Consider the following 22,504-nt stretch of genomic DNA (forward strand, 5'->3'; position numbering starts at 1 on the left):
CAGAATAGTGTCTGGACTTTCTCTGGAACAACACAGAAATCTGCCTGGTGTTAAGGTGAGTGGTGGTGTAGCAGGCAGAGACAAAAAAACATATTACCTCTACTGTGAAGATCACACTTACCCACACTCCTGGGGAAACACATGTACATACAGAAAACAAAGTCACATATGCTACTGATAATACAGTGAACTCTGATTCTTTCTGTGTCTCTGCTCCCCACTGGGCCTCTGCTCCCTGGAGGAATTGCTGTCATCCATAGGCAGAATGTTCCTGTTTGAATTTGTTTTATATGTGCTCTGATACAATCATCCAGCCCACAGCTATCTGACACCAACATTGTTAGATCATACATTACAGTAAACCCAAGGGTCCTACTGTAGCTTTGAAATGAGCAGTTGTAGCTGAATTCAAAGCCTGGGGCTCGTTCACCGTGTCCGATCTAATTACATGCCTGATTTATATGTAGATATTAATCCAAAATGTTTGTGATGTAAGTCTACTTTAAGATACAAGACTGTTAGTTATATTATTTGTGTTGAAATGATCGTGATTTACAGTAAAAGGTTTCTACAGTCAGAGCCTGGCAGAGAATTGCTCAACCAAACCATCAGAAAAAGAAAAGAGGGTTTTCTTTCTCTGCCTGGTAGATGCAAGGCCACTAAGAGCTTCACATGATAACCCACTTCGACACCGAACATTACAACTGCTCCAGTACCTCTCCTACAAATCCTCTTCATCTCCTCAGCCGCATTCACCCAGAATATATCAATATTCCTGTAAAATCGTGAATCTGATTCCCAACAAATTGCATCTCTCTTGGAATGTGTGAGGCTGCCCCACTGGAGGAGGAAAATCCCTCTGCTTAACGGGCTCGTAAAAATAGAAGCAGTGAACTGGGATCGTTACGGTGGAGTGAGCGTGAGGGGGCTTTTTATTATGCGGACCGGTGCAAAGCCGGGAAATGTACGTGATGATGCCAAAAGCCAAGAGGCATGGCAGGCACTGCAAGTACCTCACAGTAGAGGGGCTGAATCCCTTTTTCATCCTTAAAGACATTCTGTTCAGGACCTGGCCCTTAGGAACTACAGGAAGCCAATAAAGTTCAACTTAGCCTTGACGAAATGCTATGCAGGTTGAAACTCTTCCTCTTAAAACTGCAGTAGTCTAACCCTAGACTGTATTTAAAGATGTGTCTCCACTTCCTCCCACTATCCAGAAACGAAGCAAAAATATCCCAGATGTAAATACCACAATTTAGCACATTTAAAGCCAGAGTCTCTACACTGTAGCGGTGCCGTTGATACATGTAATTGAGTTGCGAGTCAGTTTGATCCTGTTTTTAGAGCATTAAATAACTAATTGGAACCATATCAGAAACTTGACCAAAATCTGTACTTTGACTTTTTAGCTTGATCCATGCCCCATCCATTAACATGGAGGAGGTGGGATTTGTGACAGCCACCAGGTGGCAATCGAGATACTTTGGCCTCTCTCTTGGTGACAGTCGATAATTCTGACACAACAGCTGTTCAATACATCCTGTATTCTTACTGGGTTGATGGAACGTCCCTTTCAGATATCTGAAAAAAATATGTGGAATTTCCAGCAAGAAACTGAAGGACAAATTTGTATATCTCATTATGACATAACATACAAATGATTGTTTAACTAATATTTAATCAATTGCTGATGTTTATCATTACAAGGAGAAACATTTTAAAATGAGTTTCTGTAGCTTTTGGTTAAATATAAGGAGATTGAGGTATTTTAATCCTATTCTGATTATCATGTCTTTAGAATAATCTTTTAGTAGGTTCTCTCTTTTTATTGGTAAATGGAAGAGATTGTCAGAGTTAAGAGTTTTATATTTGCATTTTTCTCTCTTTACAATTCAGTACAAGAGCACAGGCAATTGTTAATATTTTAAGTAGCTCTTCACTGCTTTTCCATTTTTATATGCATCAAGTTATGGATAGTCAGCTTTTTGAATATTGGACATAGGTGGACTAGCTGTCTTCCTCTGTTTTCAGTCTTTATGGTAAGCGAGGATAATTTCCCACTGATACCAGCTTGGTATTTAGTGTAGGGAATTAAAGCATATAAGAATATTTCCCCAAATACTGAAATTACAAGATCTACCTGTGATACATACTACTACCTTGTCATTTGCATATGTCAAGGACCAGGTCAACCAGTGTCAGCCGGTAATTGTCATCGTCGCTGCATTTGAAGAATTTATTACATCCACTGAAGATATTTTGTTTTCAACACTGTTTGTTTGAACAGAATTACGCAAGAACTTCAGAATGGATTTCCATGAAACTTGGTGGAAGGATGATGCAGTGGCCAAGAAAGTACCACTTAAATCTGGTGCGAATCTGGACAAGGGGGGGGGACTTTAACATTGAAATAAGGTGTTTGTTGACATTTTCACTGATTTCCCAGGTAATAGCATTCTGGTAATAATACCTGACTGATTCTAAATGTTCTTTTATTAAAGCATTTTGCTATGCATTTGCCTATAACTGGTTTTCACTTAAATGTTTTGTCTCTGTCTTACAGTATATACTGACAGCTGTTATCGCTCCTCTCCCTCTGTTACACACTGTACAGGTAAAACAGCCTCGGGGGACGCCCTGCGGCTTTCCTGCTGGGTGTTTCAGGAGATTCAAAACCCCCACAGAGAGATACTTTGTATAAACCTCTCTCTCTCTCTCTCTCTCTCTCTCTCTCTCTCTCTCTCTCTCTCTCTCTCTCTCTCTCTCTCTCTCTCTCTCTCTCTCTCTCTCTCTCCACCAATTAACACATTGAGCAATTAGAATGTAAAAGCCGGTGATTGAGGAGGATGTTTTCATGTACCATAAACCCATTAACAGTACACTGTGAAGGGTGTCACACAGCATGTAACATGGTTGATGCTGATGTGTGAACATGTCAGGTCTGCTCAGTGTAGCAGCGGAGATCCACAGCTCCCCCTGTCTGTGACTGGGGACAATACAAGACAGATATTTTAAAGCAGCTGTCATGTCCCTTTTAATGCACTCTATGCAGCCTGGACAAGTCCATATGTGTAAGTAGCACATGTTAAACACACAAGTAAACACACACACACACACACACACACACACTCAAGATGCAATTTCTCTCAAAGAGTCCAATAAACTCTCTCCAGCGCTAAACCTTGACTCCCACCTCTCTGTCTCTCTCCGGCTGCCTCTGTCTCCTCTGAAGTCACTGAAACGGTGTGTAGTGTTTGTTCATCTGTAAACACACCGTAAAATGGATAGTTAGTGAAGTGAGGAAAAGGTTGTGCAAAGTCACAGTGACATTGCTTCGAGTGCTGATGGAGCCACAAGATTGTACACAGATGAATATTCCACCGCTGAGAAATATCATTAATCAGACGCTTACCTTTTCTGTCAGGCTGTGGCTAGACCACCCGAGAATTTAAGGTCACGATATGATGACTGATACTAAACTAGGAAAAGTCTCTGTTAAATTTTTTTGTCCTTGTCCTCATCTGTTTTTGTATCTTATGTCTCATGCAGGTGTATTTCTGAAGAGTAAAGTATGATTGTGAAGGTTTTAATGTCTTTTAAAGGCGTGTGTCACTTCAGATAAGTCACATTTGGATTATATAACGTTCACATGAGTGGCAAAGATATGACGTGTGAGCCCCTTATAACTTCTCCTCTCCTCATCTTCATCTCTGTTATTCAGAGGATAAACTGGCAGTAGCAGAATTCAATTACTTCTCAGAGACTGAGATGAGGAGGAGGAGGAGAAGAGGAGAGAAAAGTATTTTTTCTGCCCCAGGATATCACCTCTGTTTTCTTTCTCCAAAGTTGAGGAGCTTTAGAGTGGTTTATTCAGAGAGAGATGGGAGAAGATAATATGACAATTTATCTGCCTAATATGAGGGGGAATCTATAATCAGCTTCACCCTTCACCAGGAAGAATGGAACGATTTTTTGGGGGGGTTTGCTATTGATAATAGTCATATTAAAGCTGGGTATGTATTATTGTGTCAAATGATATTTGAGTGGAAGGATTAATAAAGTTGTGTGAATGACCTTTGTGTCCTCTCTGAAGTCTTATTTGCTGTTTTCTTATGTTGCCTGTTTGAATAAAAATGACTGAATGTTCGTCACATAGACTTTATATAATCATTTGGTTCCGATCTTCAGTTTCCCCCATCAGGCAGAGTAATAATCACTTTGATGATCCTTTCATTTTGTCAACAGTTTCAGGTAATTACAAAATCCCTGAAAAACAAATGATATTTTCAAAAAGCCTTATCTTTTCTTTTGTGCTAATTATCATTTGTTAGCATGCTAAGTCACTGTACATAAAGAATCACATGTAAGTGTTGTGAACATAGATTGTATATTAGAATGGAATGACATGCTAGCGCCTCAAAAGTGAAGCAAAAGCATCTTGATCACCACCTGGTGGCTGGCTGCAGTATAGGTCATAAGCCCTCCCTCATCCTTGTTAGCAGATGGGACATGTACAAAACTTAAAAGTCAAAATAAACATTGAATAAATTGTTCTCAAAGATGGTTTCTGTTTTATTAGGTGATTCTAATAGTAAGATGGCTGCACGAGTATCCGGGAGATTTTGTCTTCATCTCTGGATGGAGGGAGAAGTGGAGACTATCTTTACATTAGCTGCTTTCAGACATGCACTGAACTCTGGATATTCCCTTGTAATTATCCGAAGGGGCTTTATGTGAACACGCAAAATGTCCAAGTCAGTTGCTCCAGGTATTCTCTCTCTGGAGAATGTCCTAGTGAGCCCATGTGAGAATAAGAATTTACAGTGAATAAGAGGGCACAATGATGACATGATGCAACAGACTCAAAAGTGAGAAAAGCGAAAAGAACACAAATATCTCGGGATGAAAAAGAGGAGCCAGACACATTGAAGATGCAGACAAAGATGTCATGTTGGAGAGAGAACAAGATTCAAGAGCTTTTGGTGATTGAGGCCAGTGTCTATGTGCTGTAAACAATGTGCTGTACAACAAAAACACATGATTTCCACAGCTGAATTTATCAATCATGACCTGCCTCCTGCTGCTCTACACTGCTTTCCAAGATTTTCCTGTTGTTGTAAATGCGTCTGACCTGGATAATCTCCTGCCGTGTTCTATATGTGAAAGGCAAGGTGAAAGTCAGAGATAGAATTCATGTCTGAAAACAGCTATACAGTCTATGCTTTGCAATAACACAACATGTGAGGAGGGGGAAACAGCCCAGAAGGAAGTCAGCTTGTTTACTGCCTGTGTTCTTTGATCAGAAAGTGCAAGAGATCAGCACCTGAGAACTACTACTGCTACGGGCCTAGCTGTTAATGCACAAAGTCTTTTTATGGTTTATCAGCACATATGCATGAAGAAGGCAGAGAGGTGCGCCGCTCTTCCCTGCCGGCGGTGTGGTTTATAGCGCTGCTGATTTGTAATTTCCTCGTGCCCTCAGGTCTCCCAGGGGATCGGGTTGTTGCTGCTTGCCCTCACTCTCTGCATTAACTCTCATAAATGATTGAGGAGGCACGTGTTGGGGCCGGTCTGGGCCACTTCTCTAAACACACCGATGCTATTAAATATAAAAAAGGCAGCACATCTACTGCATAGATATGAGAGGAAATGGGTAACGTGTAGGGATGATGTAAATCTCTCAGAGAAAGAGAGGGCCTGTATTGCGTATATCATCCTATAAATAGCCATGTGATCCAAAGGGAGAGAGTCGGACCACCATCCAGGATATGTGAAAGGTAGAGGTTAGTAACATTATTAAATCCCCAGGGATAATTTAGCCTCTGGGTAGTATTTAAATTACTTTCTTCTTTCATAATTCCTCTCTAAACCAGCCGAGTGGTGAGTCCAGGCCCTCCCTCGGGTCGACGTTGAATCCCAGCGGCAGGTGAAGGTTCCGGGGGTATACTCTTTGAAGCCAGGCTTGTCAGGCACATCCTCAGCCACAGCGCTCTTATGTAACCGTACGCCTGCCTCTCAACTTGACAAGCAAATGTGCCTCATCAGCAGTCTGCACTGAATTATTCATGGTGAGAGTGGAAGTGACTGACTCGTACACACTCCATCTATCTTAAATGAATGTCTTAGCCTTTGGCAGAGCACACAATGAGGTCTGAGCTGAGAGCTAGCAGTGTGTGTGTGCGTGTGTTTATGTGTGTGTGTGTGTGTGTGTGTGTGTGTGTGTGGTCGAGGCAGGAAATCGAAAATGCCTAAAATTAATTCAGGAGATGAAAAAATGGAGCCGTGGAAGTAAAAATGATTGTGTATTATCATGTGTCAGAGTCCCATGAATATGATCCAGTGAGTCAAATAAATATTGGATGAATCATATTTTCAGCTTCACTTACTCTGACCTCACCCCTCGATGAGTTATATTAGAGTTACATTACCTAAGGGCGGGAGAGTCTTGTCCTGTGTCTCTCTGCATGTGGCAAATGGTGACATGTTTGAGTGCAACCACTAGAAGGCGCTTTATTCCTGAAAACAAAGTGCTTTTGCAGTGCTCTCTGCAGGGTCTCACTTAATACCATGCCCCCCAACAGGTGCAAAAACATAGAATATAAAGCAATGTAGAAAATGTTGGGGCTATTAGGGTAGTTTGGATTTTCCAACTAAAGGACATGTTAAATCCTGGTCTTAAGGAAGAAATACAATATTCGTCCCTTCTTATAACTTACTTTGATTTGTGAGGAAAAGTGTTTATGTGTTCTTGTATCTTAAATGTGGTGTATAGATAATTGTATGAAATGTTGTGATCATTGTGTTTTTTTCTGCAGTGTATACATGCTGCCTAATTGTGTCTATTTCCTGTAATTTCAGTCCCTTATTCTGTCTATTTTTACAATGAGCCTACAATGTCACTTCCTGAGATCTCCCATGCCTATATATGTCTTTATTTACTTCTGATTATTCACCCTGAAGAAGGCCAGTGTGTTGCAACGAGAAGGTGCATTTATTCAAATCTTTCTTATGCTTTAGCCACACTAACAAAGGCGTTTTCATTTTTCTGCAACAAGAGTGCCTTGGATTATTTGAAGAAATGTACTAGCTATATTCAAAGGAAAATGGTCAGAAGACATTGTGTTAAAACCAAAATTACAACATTATATTCAAATCAAGCACACTTATGTCACTGAATGTTATGTTACAGCAAACTTGAGAACAGCAATCCTTTCTATGGCCCTCCAACTTAATCAGTTTAAATATATCCCTAACAGGTTGTGTGAATTAAGAGTGAAAGAGAATGAATCATATTTTCAGAATAAGAATAATCTATATTACATGAAATGTCAGGTTCCAGAAAAAAAATCCAGATATGTTCTGGTGCGCAGATTTATTTGTTTAGTATCAGTATGGAGGCTGCTAGTCTGGTTTCTTTCTTTCTTTCTTTCTTTCTTTCTTTCTTTCTTTCTTTCTTTCTTTCTTTCTTTCAATGGTGTCTTGTAAGCCTGTTTTTATTCTGGCAATTAATACATTTAAAATTTTTGCATAAAATTTGTTTTTAATTTGAAAATCTGATTAATAACTGAATTTTCTTGTTTTTGTCACAAAGGTTAAATCAATATACAACAGAACAATATAATGATCAAGAATTTCACATTAATTTTCACATTTAATATTTAATATTTTAATAAAGCAAAATCATCCAAAGCAAAGTGTGTGTACAGTCGGTTCTATTTTGGCTGTCGTTAAATCATCATTTAGCTTTAAATGACAGGCTGCAGTTTTCTAAAGTGATATCTCATTGGATTTCTTCTCATTTCCTCGGAGCAATGACTAAAATCAACCGCTTCCTGCCAACTCTCTCTGTCGGCAAGTTTAAACATTCACTCAACTTGATATATCTGCAAAGCTATATCGAAGTTTCTGCAGCTTCCAATTCATCAAAGCTGTTTTCACATGCCAGAAAACCTTCAGATTTCTCAAAACTCACTAATATTTGATTTAAGGTCCTTATTTCTTTTTATTTGTGTGTTTGTCTATTCAAGGGTTGTTTTAACTTGTTTGGAAAAGGTATAATGGAGTCATCTTGAAAAGTTCTCCCAAAATAAAAAATAAATGTATTTTTAACTTCAACTTGAATTTGATATTATCCCTAAGGAGGTTTGATTGCATTGAGCTGCAGCAATTTTTATTCAAGGACGTAAAATCAATAAAAGTTGAAGATTAAGACCAATGAATAAAACAGCCACACAGTGAAGTTCTGGGTGAAATGTAGTGCTGGTGAAAAGTTTATGATCTTAACTAATTACTTAACCAGACTTCTGCTGTGATAGTATGTATTTATTTAGCACTTTTCTAGTCAATAGACACCCATTCATACAAAACACCTTTTCTATCACACACCATTCACACCCTGTCGCTACAGTCCGGGACAATGTGGGGTTCAGTATCCTGCCCAAGCACTCTTTAAGGAATGCCGGCCTTCAACAATCACCCTTCTACTTAGTGGACGACCCACTCTAGCTCTCTATCTCCTGGGCCACAGCCGAACGTTTCTCGGGTAAAAAAATATACATAGCTCCTTTTGTTAAGTTTGGGATCAACTGATCTCTGTACTAAAGGGAATAGTGTCCATCAAATATGAATTTTGAGATATTACAGTAGTGCCGGCATAATCATGGGGTGTTTTAAATTGCACATGATAATATATGGCAGTGTTAGTCATGTTACCAATGAGTGTGATCTGATGTGTTTCCTCAGTTTGTTTGTTTTGATCTCACCCCTCTCTCCCCATGCCCCCTGTATGTGACCCTTCCCCCAGCCCCACCCAAAGCCACGTACATTTTCTTTGGGGGACAAAAGCTTGTCCCCCTGAATCCCACTGACTCCGCAGCAGTGGTTGCGCCACACTGAGCTACTATCCCCCGCCACCTTGGGGGCCCATGTCCTGAGGGCTGCGGCATCAAAGAGATCCCGGGGCGGGGGGGTTTACTAGAACCTGGTTTAACCCTGCCGTGGCCTTTGCATCACAATGTCAGGGTACATTCCCACTCTTTAACCCTCACTTTTCCTGGTGATATGCGTATATCAATGATGCCCCCGTCCTCCCTAACGACCTCTCGTGTCCCTCCCACCGCCGTCCGACACACACAGATCACACTCCTGTTCATTTAGGGAACAAAATCTGACCTTGATTAAAGGAGGCTGTTAAAAAGTCAGGACACTACTTACAACAACACTGGAGCTAATGTTGAATCTGCTACTAATACTGTCTTTAGGACATCGAAGCACTTTGTGGTGATGGTGATGTCAGGAATCAGCCCACTTTGCCTCCAGCGAGCACACAGAGAAAATAATCCCTCCTGATTATCCTGCAGCTAATCTGTTATTTTTAATAACTCAGAAAAGTAGACGCTGCCCGTAAACTGTACTTTTACGCGCGCTAATCCTTCATTAATCATCAGATGCAGTAACTTCTGATCAGTGTTCATAAACTTCTCTCTTAAGACCCACTTTGTTTCTGTATAAAACAGAATGTAGAATGTAGATGTGTTCAGTAAAAACCTCACAAGCTACAACTAAGTCATATTGTCAGGCAATCGCTCTTTGTGAAAAACATTTCAGATCGGCAGAACGTAGATGGACAAAACTTTTTCTGGGAGCTTATGGTCCCACCGACCATATTACTCCATCCGTAAAGTTGTCAAGTCATCACAAAATCGGTTTATCTCACCACCATTTCCACTGAGATGGCGATTATCCATGCTGTTTGAGACACATTATGCAACAGAGTAATCGACTTGCCATTCATTTAATAGGATAATATTTCAGTCTGTGCTGCTCAGACATGTCTATAAACAGGTTTTTTGCTCAGGGTACAACTTTTTTTGCAATCTAGATTTTGCGAGACGCAATGGCTCCACATTCCGGAAGTGTGCTTTATCTATTCAGATGTATTTTCCTCCCCCAATACAAATTCTGCTGTAGTTTGGTTTGAAGGGGAAGACAAAAAAAAGGCATGAGGCCTCTGCATCATAAATAAACAAAAACACAATAGTTTCCTCTCAAACTGTTGCACAAACTCAAAGGCAGAAAGTGAGAGGAGACTGGAGGCATCCCCTCTCTGACCAGTTTAACATAACAACATTCATTGTGCTGTCATGAGTTTACTTTTCAGAGGCAGAGCAGAAGGCAGTTGTTTCAAAAGGGGACTTGGTTAACTCGAATGGGAGGAGGAGACGCGGAGGGCAAAGGGCACAATCTTACATGAGTTTCCTCTTTCTCTGATGCCCAATAAAATTGTGAAAGGGCTGAAAGTGAATGGCAGGGACAGGGTCACAGAGAGACACAATGGTCTCTGCGGAGAGAGGAAATCTAATCAGCTTGGAGATGCAAATTTTATGGAGCACCAATTAAGGAGAGTTTTTTTATGACACTTTTTGGAGAAAACAAAACAGCAGAGCTGTCCCTTCTCAGTGGGGGGGCCCTTGGTCAAGTGGCCCCTATCCTCAGCCTCAGCAGCATTGAGCCCAGGCTCTAATGGGATGGCACCTCCTTTATGCCTGCCCTCGCCCACATTGGGAAAATGAGGCAGTGTCTGTTTGTTGTTCTGGAAGGTTGTGTGTCCCGTTTATCACTGTCACGGCACAGAGACACACAAAAAGACAAGGACTGAGGAGAGGAGGGGGGGGCTCTTCTGTCCAATCTGTCCTGCTTTGGGCTTTACGACAACCGGCCCCACGTGGCGAGTACCCCACCCTGGACCCATACATCTCCATCTCTGCCTTTCGGGCACCGACAGCCTTTGTATCGGCTCACTCCGGCTGCCAAGATATGTGTCTGTGCCGCTAACGGGGGCCCAGGCAGAGCTCCTAACTAGACAATGATGGGGGATCCACGACGGCCAATGTTTAACCAGCGAGCGGCCCACTCACGTCCTGGCCCGGCCCCAGAGCCCCCTGTGCCTTTGTGGGCTCAGGGTTAATCTTTTAAAGGCCGGAGCAGGGTCTCACCCCCTCCTGCCCACTGTCCCACAAATATACTGCCACACAGTCACTAGAGCTGTACTTTTACGGGACCTTTTGTCCAAGTGCTGCATGCGCTGCCTTTTAACGCTACAATGCTTCATTACACCCCGTTCTGTAAATCTTTTTAGGAATTAACACATCGTGAATAATATATTACTTGGAAAATGAAGCCAAACTTAAAAGGATGCTTTTCCCTCTTCTGTGCCTCTGGTCGGTAAACATATAATAAACACATAAAATCATTAATTCATGCACGCTGGAAATTAAAGATGTTCTGCATAATAGATCATGAAGCTTAACAGGATTTAGGTTGTAAATAGACTGACGCACAACCGACCGCAGCTGCCACAGGTGGATGAGTCGCCTGACGCCCTGCAGGGCTCTTTTCATATTCCTTTTCATTTATGTCTCTTTTCCATCTCTTCTCCTCCCCTGCCCCACTTCCCATCTTCTTGCTCCTGGGAGATATGCGGCGTTCGGTTCTTTCTTTCCTCTTCTCCTGTATCGAGCATTTACAGGCCCTCGTAAACTTGTATTGATATTTAATGTTGCGCTCAGCAGGGCAGGGTCTGTGTGGCCAAACTTAGAGGCCCGTGCCTCCATGAGACAGGAAAAGTGAGACAAAGAATGATATCAATAACAAAGGTCAGGCCTCATACCACTGAGAGGCCACACAGCCCAGATGACAGCAGGCTGGTGAGGCAGCTGAGAAACAGGCTGCTTTTGATGCAAGGAAATCTCAGAGTGAACTTTCTCTCTTACAAACATGTGGGAGAGAGCAGACTGATGCTGGGTTCTGACTTTCACTGTATTGGTGTAGAGAAGGTCATTAGTGAAGTGTCATTATGTTGTGATGTCGTAATGCACTTCACTAAACCGGTGTCATTGCATCTTAGTGCAGCATTTAAAACTCTGAGTCTGGGTCATATCTAAAAGACTGGGAACTTTTATTGAACTTTTGTTTTTGATTTATGGTTTGAACTTTGAACCTGCTCCTTTTTTAAAGTATGAATTAACTGTACGTATGTATGATAAGGTGCTATTTTACATAACGTCCCCTGCCTAGTTTATCATCTATTTCTGTTGAAAAGTGGTGTTTAGTCCATTCCAGTGGCCCCAGCTAACAACCAAAAGGAACAGGGTTTTATTAGGTTGTTTTGGGGCGATTCAAGCCTTCCCTGATTTCATTTCAGCATTAATTTCACTATTTCTGTTTTCACATACCTTGTTGTTTTTATGCATGAAATAGTTTTCACCTGTGAAACAGTTTTTATGACTGTCTGTTTTATTTTGCTTCTCTGGAAGTGTATAATTATTATTGTTATTATTATTATTATCTTGCTTTTGTTTCTTCACTTTGTGTAAAACACGTTGAATTAGTATTAAAATATTTTATAATAATGCGTAACCTAATAAACACCACAGTTTGCCTAGTACCCACATAAAAATTACATTGAATATTAATGATGCAAATCATATTGTTATATACAAGTTGTGTAAATGTATAGCTCTGAAATGAGCTGCTTTACAGACCATTGGCAAACTTACAAAACATAAAAATAACATCCAAGAAACAATATAGTTAAAATATGTGCAGTGATGGACAAAAAAGTTGCACAAACAATAAGACTCCAGAATGATACAATATATTAAATGGAATAAGGATAAGAGTAATAATGAAGATGAATTATGAATAAAACATTTATTAATTCAATATTTGAGGATTATTTAAATGCAGAGATCAGTCTGTTCACTGAGACAGCTATTGGTTACTGTAAATGTTCCTCTTTTCCAAACTCCAGGTAAATCGGTAATTCATTATTATGATGACGTGATGAACAGATTATTTATCTTTTAATTAATTAATAATTTTATTTTTAATTAAATATTTTAACTCCATAGTATTCAAAACAAAGCAAAAATAATTCTTACGTCAAACAAATGTGTTTTTCCCCAGTGAAGAAAAACTGTCTACCTGCTTTAGACTTGTACAAAATCGTGCATACGTACAACACAAGCACGTCCCTATAACCATTGTCATTGTCAAAACCTGTTGCTTACATTACCCACAATGCCCCACAACGACCGATCAGTCAGAGATTTAGGTGTTTTTTTCTGCTGAGCCTCTATAGCTTCAAGAAAAGATGAGGAGTGGGCTACATAGACGCACTCAGGTTATGGATATATGCTAAAATGTGTGGATTGACAACACGGTCACATGATTTTACACAAGATGATAATATAAAAACATATCGACTGAATGACAGCGGCGTGACGCAGGTCTGCTGTGATGGAGACAGGTCAAAAACGCCATCTCCCCCTCCCCACCTCCTCTATTGTTAAACAACAGGAGGCCTATAAACCACAGGGTCATGGCCTGTTTTTTGTCAGCAGAGCAGAGAAGAACAGCACGACCGCTCTGACTTTGTACCTTCTTATTATGTTTCCCAGAGTCACTGTGTGTGTTTTACTTCATCCGTCACTCTTAAGGGACGCAGTCACAGATCGTGCTGCAGGAGCCGTCCGTGTTTCAGCCGTGTTGGACACCGGGTGATAATGTGCCACAGAGCAGATCTCCTCATCAGTATTCACATCCAGCCTAATGTGAATTAAGGTTTAATGTGCGCCCGTAATCGCCCACCTGAGCCCCTTGGGTTGAGTGAATGTGTGTGTGTGTGTGTGTGTGTGTGTGTGTGTGTGTGTGTGTGTGTGTGTGTGTGTGTGTGTGTGCAATAAAAAAAACAGGGCAGGGGATGAAGATGAATATGAAAATGACAGACTTGGGAGATTTGACAGAATTGACAAATTGTAACAAAATATTGAAGCAATACAGCATCATAAAGTGTGTTACACCCTACACCCTCCACCCTTGTGGAGGGTGTTTTTCTTCTCCTCCTTTTCCTCTCTCTTTATCTCCCTCTCATTGGGCCACTGCGGCGCGACTAGACTGTCCCATCCAAGGACTTCCATCGCCAAGAAAACAAAGGCTCTGACGGGTGGATTCTTCCCAGGCCAAATTATCCCAGGATTTATTGCACATCAGCGATGAACCGTCTTTCAAAGAGGTAATGGTGCTGGCAAGCAACAAGACGTCCAACACTTAACTTCTATGTAGCCCATGAAGGAGGTGGCCTTTGTTGGCTGCATACTCCCAGATTATTTTGATAATTTGATTATTTTTATGTCAATTTATCGGACTAACAAAGAAATTCACGGGTGTCATTGGTGCAGCTCTCTCGATCATGGCAACAACAATCATAAGATCACTTATTCTTCAGCTATTTGTGTTCAAAGTAAAAGCACTACATTCGTTTTGTTGCTGCAATGCTATATATAGATGAATTACCTTTATTTTGAAAAAAGTGATTGCTTAACAGACCTCTGAAATATAGTGGACATGCAATGTATGAAAACATAACAGTGGTTAAGTGAATCATTCAAACTTATATATGAACCACACAACTACAACTACAAAATCTTCATGGCAGATAAACCAGGTAGGATGAACACAGTAACTTTACTCTGCACCATAGACTGTTTATAAAAAGCTCTGCACGCAACATCCAGCACAATAGTGATCTTATATTGTAGAGGACGACTCATGAATGACAAGAAATAATTCTCAAGTAGCTCTGGAGCATTAACACAGGACAAGAGAACAGAACATTCCAAACAAGTTTAGAGCGGGCGAAGCACTTGTCTTTTCAAACAAAAAGCCAAAGAAGCCGATTCTGTGTCACTATAACTTGTCTAATGGCTTTAAAGGGCCAATACTCACAAAAACAGACACACTTCATTCAGTTTGTCTGCAGAGGCTGTTTAAAAACCGAGCACATGTGGGCACACACACTTACTCTCAAGCACCATTGATCAGATCGTCAATCACAAGCCAATGAGGATCGCCAGTGGCCACCAACACTCAGGTTATTGTGTGTGTTGACCCCGGGGTCAGCGGTAAGTAGCTGAGGACTGAGCCCCACACAAAAGGACAGCATCATGTACTTTCCACATACAGTGGCGTCGTTGCCGCTGGCACCCTCGTGAATAGGCACATGGCGGGCCTATCCACAGATGGGACGGGGACGAGGGAAGAGGTGGGGAGGGGGTGCTGTGCGCGTGTTGCCGTGGTGAAGGAGCACAAGCGGAGGTAACAGACTGAAACAATGGCGCTGATGACAGGCAGGAGTCGTGCCTGGACTTCAGGGAGGGAAATTATTGGGCGAGCCTGGTTTATCAGACTGGATAATACAAGAGACGGGGGGGTGGAGGGAGACAGAAGGATGGAGGGGGGCACGGCGCGGCAGAAGTCTGCAGACCGCCGACACAAAGCCACCCCCACGCAGCAGTGAGTGGCCAACTGTTCAAAAGTGTGGCCAGCACAAAGGCAAACAGATACACTTTGTCTTTTGTGTTGTTTGTAAGTGTGTGCATCACTGTAGGCTTGTGTATATAATGTGATTGGAATGATTCGGGTTTTCTTTCATATCTGTATCTCCCTTAAATACATTTACACTTTATTGTAATTGACTGGATCCTTAACAAGGCACTGCCCAGCAGCAAAAAGAAAAACTATTTACGTCTTCTTGTTATTTGATAATGTCAGTGACAATGACAGTAGACGGCAAAGTTTCAAAATTTCTATCTTTGTTGTAAATGTGATATCTTTGGTGAAAATGTTCTGCCTTTATCCAGAGAGTGTTTCCCTTCCTCTAGATATTTCACAGATTGGTCCTTAAAATGTTTTCATTGGTTATTTGGTGTTTTTATACACTAATTTGAAATGTTTTACCTCATGCTTGTTTCATCCTGTTCAATCTTAGTGCAACCCGCTATTTCTATTTTTTGCTATAATTGTTTTATCGTCATTGTTTTTAACTTATTTGATATAAAGTACTTTGTGTCACATTTTATGCATAAATTGTGCATAAATAAAGTTTATTATTATTATTATTATTATGACTGAATATCAGGCTGTAAAATAGAAGCTTTGAAAAAGGATGATTATATTATTATGATATAATGATTATGACATTAGGTTGATTATCCATGCAGAGAAAGATTCTGAAAAAAGATGATGAATAATTTTAACAATGAAATTACATTAATCACCACTTCATTGGCAAAAAGCTAACCTTCAAAATGTAGACGAATCAAAGTGGAAATATCTACATGATATGCTATTTTTGTCAGTATCTTCTATGAACCACTCTTTGAAGCCTTAAGTTCTTCAATACTGGATGTTGCAAACTTTCAAGTCGTCTGTCTTAAAAAACAGAAACCCAGTGTATTCTCCTACCTTTGCTTTCGTCTTAGCTTTTTGAAAGTGTATTTCTGTTTTTTTGTTTTTGTCTCACTGCAAAAGGAGAATATTTATCCTTTGGTGGTGACAGTTTTCAGGACACCGCCATCCTTTGGGTCCTGGCAACCTGAAGGCCGACATCTGGACCGGGACCTTGCACCTCCTGATGACGGCCTGCTCGGCAACCGGTTCTGCTCTTTCCCCTTTCACTCTCTCCCCCTCTGGCCCTGTCTTTCCTGCCTTGGTGTCCCCCCTCAGGGTAATTGTGGGGTAATTTATGAAGTTCTAGCAGCATGGAGTAGGTCGGTGTATGGGACAGCCTGCTGACCGAGCCCCATTCAGCTCCAGAGGAGAGGGCCTGGACTCCTTTTATCCTCACCATAATCAGCGTCTCTCCCTGGGCCTGGATGCCCCTCCTGACACCCCTCGCCCTGCAGCGCTCCTCAGCATGCCATCCATCGTGGACACTTAAAGATGAGGGGGAAAGTTATTGGACTCTTTAGTGACTCATAAACATCCTAGGGGATTTTCATAGCACCTTTGTGTCTTTTTGTTGCGGCCAAGATAATGCAATTGTTTCAGGCGGAGTAAATGAATAAATCACTGAGCGGTTTGTCCCGATGGTGTGAGATAACAAAGGGCAGCACTCCCAGTTCTCAGAAACACTTGTCGGCCCCGTTCAGGCACTTTGTGGAACAATTTTATATCTCTCTTCACAGACATTTGTCCTCAGAGGGAAAGGTTTAGATCTATAGATGAAGCAAAACCAAGCCAGTCCCGCATATCAGCCTGATATGATCATTGTCTGCTGCAATGATCTTGATCTCAGAGCCTTGATATCGGAGCGACATTGATAAAATGGTGGTAAACAAAAGCTGCTGAGCGTCCTCTGCTCTCGACCACATGTCCAGATTAAAGCTCAGTGTGTGTGTGTGTACTGAAGATCCTGCCACTGATCCTGTTAAAGAATGACCAGCGGAGAGTGAAGGAAGCCTTACGGTATACAAAGCGCAGGTTTGCTCTTCAGCTCAGCGCTTTATTGAACCATGATAAGCCCTAATCTGGCCTGATCCTCTGTTGCTACAAGCATATGCCTGTGATAATGCCCTCATTTTCTGGTCACCTGAGCACTTTCATCGGAGTGCACCCCGTGAGGCGGCAGAAAAGGGGCTCCCTAAAGCCTAAAAACAAGTCTGTCAAGGAGCCCTTGAATTGGTTGAAGGCCCCTGAAAGGTGCCGTCCAGAGAAGAAAGTCAAACACTCACTGAGGCAGGGTTAAAAACTGAAGGATTATGTGGAAACATGGAGGGTGGCTACGCTTTCATTTTTAAAACGCAAAGCTCAGAGACCCTTGTGTCTCCCTGTGTGGCCCGTTGCCTCTGTAAACACATGAATGAGAATACCAATGAGCAGGAGAATGGGATTTATCTGGCTCATGCATATAATAATGGAGTAAGAGAAGGACTGATTACACCCCTAACAATGATTCATATATGTGTTCAGAGTGTTTATACCAGTACACAACTTCTCTGTTGTGTTTCTTCTCATTGATTCCGTATCATTTGATTTATACGAGTGGCAATCTCATTAATCGAACTTCATGTGCAGTTAATAAGAAGCCTTGTTTCTCTCAAAGTACATATCATGTATTAAGAGCATTACAGAAACTGTATTGATCGTGTTCTTCTCTTTGGATTATATCAAACACAATGAAAGGTGTGGCACGGAACCAGCCATTAAAAGGTCTGAAAGACGGGAAAAAGGGATGAAATCTGGACCATTGTGTCCAACACAGTTAATTAGGACCTGACCCAATTAACAGAAAAGAGTCCAGCAGCCATGTTGGCTCCGAGCCTAACGATGGGAAAATCCATATGCTCCAAATAAATGGCCCGTGTTTGCTCTCAAGATTTCCCAATTATAATATCACTGAATGTTGGCGAAGCCGAAGCACCCTGCGGGGACCCCTGATGGTGCTGTGGCGGGGGGTCCTGAGGGCCCTCTGGATTCCCACTCCTAACTTTTTGTGGGTCCATTTGTGTCGGTCCTTATACTCAGAGGAAGCGCACAGCGAGCTGCAGACCTTTGTGAGCGTCAGTGTAAGTCAATCAAAAATAAAACTATATATATATATATGTATATAAATTATAAATGCGCAGCACATGCACAGTGTTTAAGCAACATTAAACCAACTTGGTTCCACCATCAAAATACTGGTAAAAAACTGAAATCAGAGGATTGAATTCATAGTGAACATATGTGTCATTTGTCTACATACATGTTCATGTGGGAAAGGATATGTAGGTGAAGAGATCTCAAAAAAGAAAAGCTAAGCACTAGAACTACAATTAAGTAATTAATGTAAGATGATTAAATGAAATGGTTACATTGGAGAGTTTGATCCTGTGGCAAGGTTGTATTTGCCAAAGAGCAGGAGAACTATGTGGAGATTGCTCCTTAAGTGGAAGGCGCATTTAGTTAAAGTTTTCTGCTTGGATTTGTACCAGCTCTTGTCGAACCGACACTTGCACTCATCATTAGGACTATAAAATTATCAGGACGGGAAATTTCGTATATTTTGTTAGCAGCTATGACAAAGGAACTGGAAACAAAAAAACTAAATGAAATCAGTCACTCTTAGTTTTTTAGGGGCTCAGACAGGCTAAGACAAATAAATGCAGCCGCAAAATTACTCACGAATATCAGTCCTCTAAATATGGCAGAATTTTTTCATGAAGATGCATTTGTAATTCCATTGGAAATTTGTGAAAATGGAAAGAAAAACAACAATATAAAAGAAAGTAAAGAAAACAAAATCTAAAATGTATTGGGTTCTTTATTGGCCCATTTCCCATACTTCCAACGAGTTTTCTGGAAAATCCGTTCAGTAGTTTCTGCATTTACATGGCAACAAACAAACAAACCATAACTATTAAAAACATAACTTCCTTGGTGGAGGTAATAAAGAATGATGCACAGGAGAAGAGCTGTGTGAATGTCAAAATCTAAAATATACAAAAGATATAGATCTCAATTATGGGGTCACTCTTAATTTATTTAGATGTCTATTTCTGCAACAATCCTGAAGTTGCACGGCTGGAGGAGAACGTCTTGTAGAGTTGGGTTAATATAAACCAGGGTGTCCTACTGTGCACCAAGATGAGAAAAGCAAACATTTTCTCAGCAGAGCTGAGCAACGTTGAAACACGACACCTTCCAGCCATGACGTCTCTTAAAATGTTTCCTCCATCTGAACTCTTGTATGTGCAATTATGGTGCTCTGGGCAAGAAACGATACCGCATCCAAGGTTCAAAACATAAAAACAATGCTTTTGCAAATCTCTTTTTTTCGCCCCGGGATGGTGAAAAACATGAGCAGAGCATTTTATAGTTTGAAACCTCTGGCCCTGTAGCACTGCCTCACTGGAGGCTTTGCTTGGCAGAGATGAGGCAGGAAATTCCTGAGCCGAGCGGATTCCAGCCTCCGAACGCTACAGAGGGAGAGATGCTGGGAAGTCAGCTGGATCCAGCCACAAGATCTGCTCTGCAGATACATGGGGGACATCGACCCTGGTTAGAATGTCACAAATGGAAACGTCTCTGTAGAGAATCAGATTTTGTAAAGTTTATGCTATTTTCCTGACAGCTCGGTTTCATTTCAAAAGAAAGAATATGTGAAAAAGGAAACCTGAGAAAGTGCTAGTAGCTTTTACGGTTGAATTAAGGGAAGACAATGCCATGCCCACTCTTTAGTATCTTTTTAACTACCTCCTCCCCGACTGGAGGACCCCCTTCCAGTGATAGTGATGTGATTTCACAGAATGTTTGGGGAGCCGAGTCAAATTTATTTGACCCCCTTTTGTCTCAAGCTCCTGGTTGAATTGTACCTAGTCTGCCATTAACGCCGCTCTTTACATGTTGAAGAACCTCATATGGTGCTTCATACCTTTCCCCAAAGTGTCTCATGGATACCATATGTAAATAAGCCCTGGAGGGCATCATATATCTGGTGTTATGGAGCAGGGCTGTAAAAAACGGAGGTTTGCCTCACTCTAGGGGGTCACATGCACATTCACTCACTTTATCTTTACTTTGAATATGATATGTTTTTATCTTTTTATCCAATTTTTTATCATTAGAAATATGCTGTTTGCAACACCAGTCTTTAAAGAAAGCTGTAGTTAACTCATGGGTGTGCAGGTTAACTCAGTGTTTTTTGTTAATGTGTAGGGGTTTCATCTGGGTTGGGGGGAATTAATCGTGGGTGTGGGAAGGTGAAGTGGGGGCTGCAGGAAGGAGGTGTGGGAAGGGGGTGAAAGTGTGTCCCTTCTGCAATTGGCTGTGGCTCTAAGTGTCTCATTATGCGACTTATTGTTCCTTTGTTGTGCCAGCGGTATAAATACACCCCAGTTGGCCCAGAGGGTGACAGTTTAGACAGACTCACTCCTGTGGACAGACTAATCATCATTCAGAACGGCTCAAACTCTGAGAGAAGCAAGACAGTACCGACGCAGGGAACTGGAAAAACTTAAAAACTGAGAACTGAGAAGCATCTGTAGAATTAAAGTCCTCAGCCAAAGCTCTCGGGTTTTTGTTTTGTATTTTTGGACCATTTTTTCCATTTCTCCTGCTTCAGCCAAGATGGATTCTGACGCTGGCTCCACCTGCAGCCGCTCGTCATCCCCTGACCTGGTGGTGGACGACTCAGCTGGGAGCTTCTTCTCCAACAAGATGTTCCAGACCTACTACCAAGAAGGCAGAGCAGACGACGAGGCCAGCGAGGGGAGGATGGAGCGCTGCGGCGGTAAAATCAGGTCTGAGGACGGCAAGGAGGTGGTGCAGGACCTGAGGCTGAAAGTCAACAGCCGGGAGAGGAAGAGGATGCACGATCTCAACCAGGCGATGGACGGCCTGAGAGAGGTCATGCCCTACGCCCACGGCCCCTCAGTGCGCAAGCTGTCGAAAATCTCCACCTTGCTTCTGGCCCGCAACTACATCCTCATGCTGTCGAGCTCGTTGGATGAGATGAAGAAGCTGGTGGGGGACGTTTATGGAGGCAGCGCTGCCGTCCAGAGCCGCACCGCAAGCCACCACGCCATTACCCCCACAGCCCCCACAGTCCATCACCCACTCCATCCTCTAGCACAGTCTCTGCACTCCCTGGTGGGTGGCACTCCATCCACGCTCCAGCACCATCACTCGTCTTCGGTCCCAGTCCCACACTCCACTGCCAGCTTCCTGGGCTTTCATGCTCCAGTCCAGGGCCTGCTGAAGGACCCCCTGCACCTGACCAGCTCCTACAGGCACTTCCCCGGCATGCCCTGCCCCTGCTCCCTCTGCCAGCCTCTGCCCACAACTACCTCCACATTGCACAGCCTGTCTATGAACAAGTGAGGGGGGCTCTCTCAGAACTGACCTGTGATGTTTGGATCAACACCAACCAGCTCACAGAAGATTGTTTAAAAAAACTGCAAAAATAATGGCTGGTGCTACAAATTGTACATAATGTATATATACCTTCATACCATGTCAAATGCTGCTATTTTTTTACTATGTATCTCTTTGGTATTGTTTATACAGAAATATTCTAAATGCACAATGGATTTTATCAGAGGAGCAAAGACTGTAATTTATCTGATATCTGTGGTGATGTGAAAGAAAATGTCAGAACTGAACTGGTGTGTCCTATTGTGCAGGATTTCTATTTTCCTAAATTAAATTCTTTTTTATAATAATAACTCTTGTTTGCCTTCTTCTTTGCATGAATATGATTTTGAAATTGTATACACATTTTCTGGCAGATTTTCTGTCCTTGGTGGTTCGTGTCATATTCCTTGAAACAATTTCTCTCAGGTTCCATTTCTTATTTCAAGGCAGCTGTTTATTTCAGTTTTACTCACAAATACACATCAGCTTGTGTGAGAATAGCACAGCAGCATCTGCTTAACTCAACAGAAGGGCTTTTAATGGTGCTGGGAAAGACAAAAAATGGATGATTAGGAAAGGGTGTCATTGGTTGCTAACCAGCTCTGGACAGACCAACCTTTGGAGATAAAAAAGGGACAGAAGGGCAAGACAATACGCCATCACAGAGGCTTGAGCAGAGGGACCATCCATCTTCACCTCAACAGGGTGTAGGAGATGAAAGGGTGACACAGGCGCCAGGAAGGCCCGTCACTTTTGTCTGACACAGACA

At 41.9% G+C, this 22,504-nt stretch overlaps 1 protein-coding gene across 1 annotated transcript; it reads left to right on the forward strand.

Annotated features, from left to right (window-relative positions):
• The first annotated feature begins 20,949 nt into the window (after positions 1-20,949).
• On the forward strand, positions 20,950-21,702 carry olig4 (oligodendrocyte transcription factor 4). The gene has a single exon (XM_035168676.1). The coding sequence runs from the start codon at positions 20,950-20,952 to the stop codon at positions 21,700-21,702; it is 753 nt and encodes a 250-aa protein (XP_035024567.1).
• The last annotated feature ends 802 nt before the right edge of the window (positions 21,703-22,504 follow it).

The sequence above is a fragment of the Hippoglossus stenolepis genome, chromosome 10 (genome assembly GCF_022539355.2).
Source record: "Hippoglossus stenolepis isolate QCI-W04-F060 chromosome 10, HSTE1.2, whole genome shotgun sequence".
In the NCBI taxonomy this organism is placed as follows: domain Eukaryota; kingdom Metazoa; phylum Chordata; class Actinopteri; order Pleuronectiformes; family Pleuronectidae; genus Hippoglossus; species Hippoglossus stenolepis.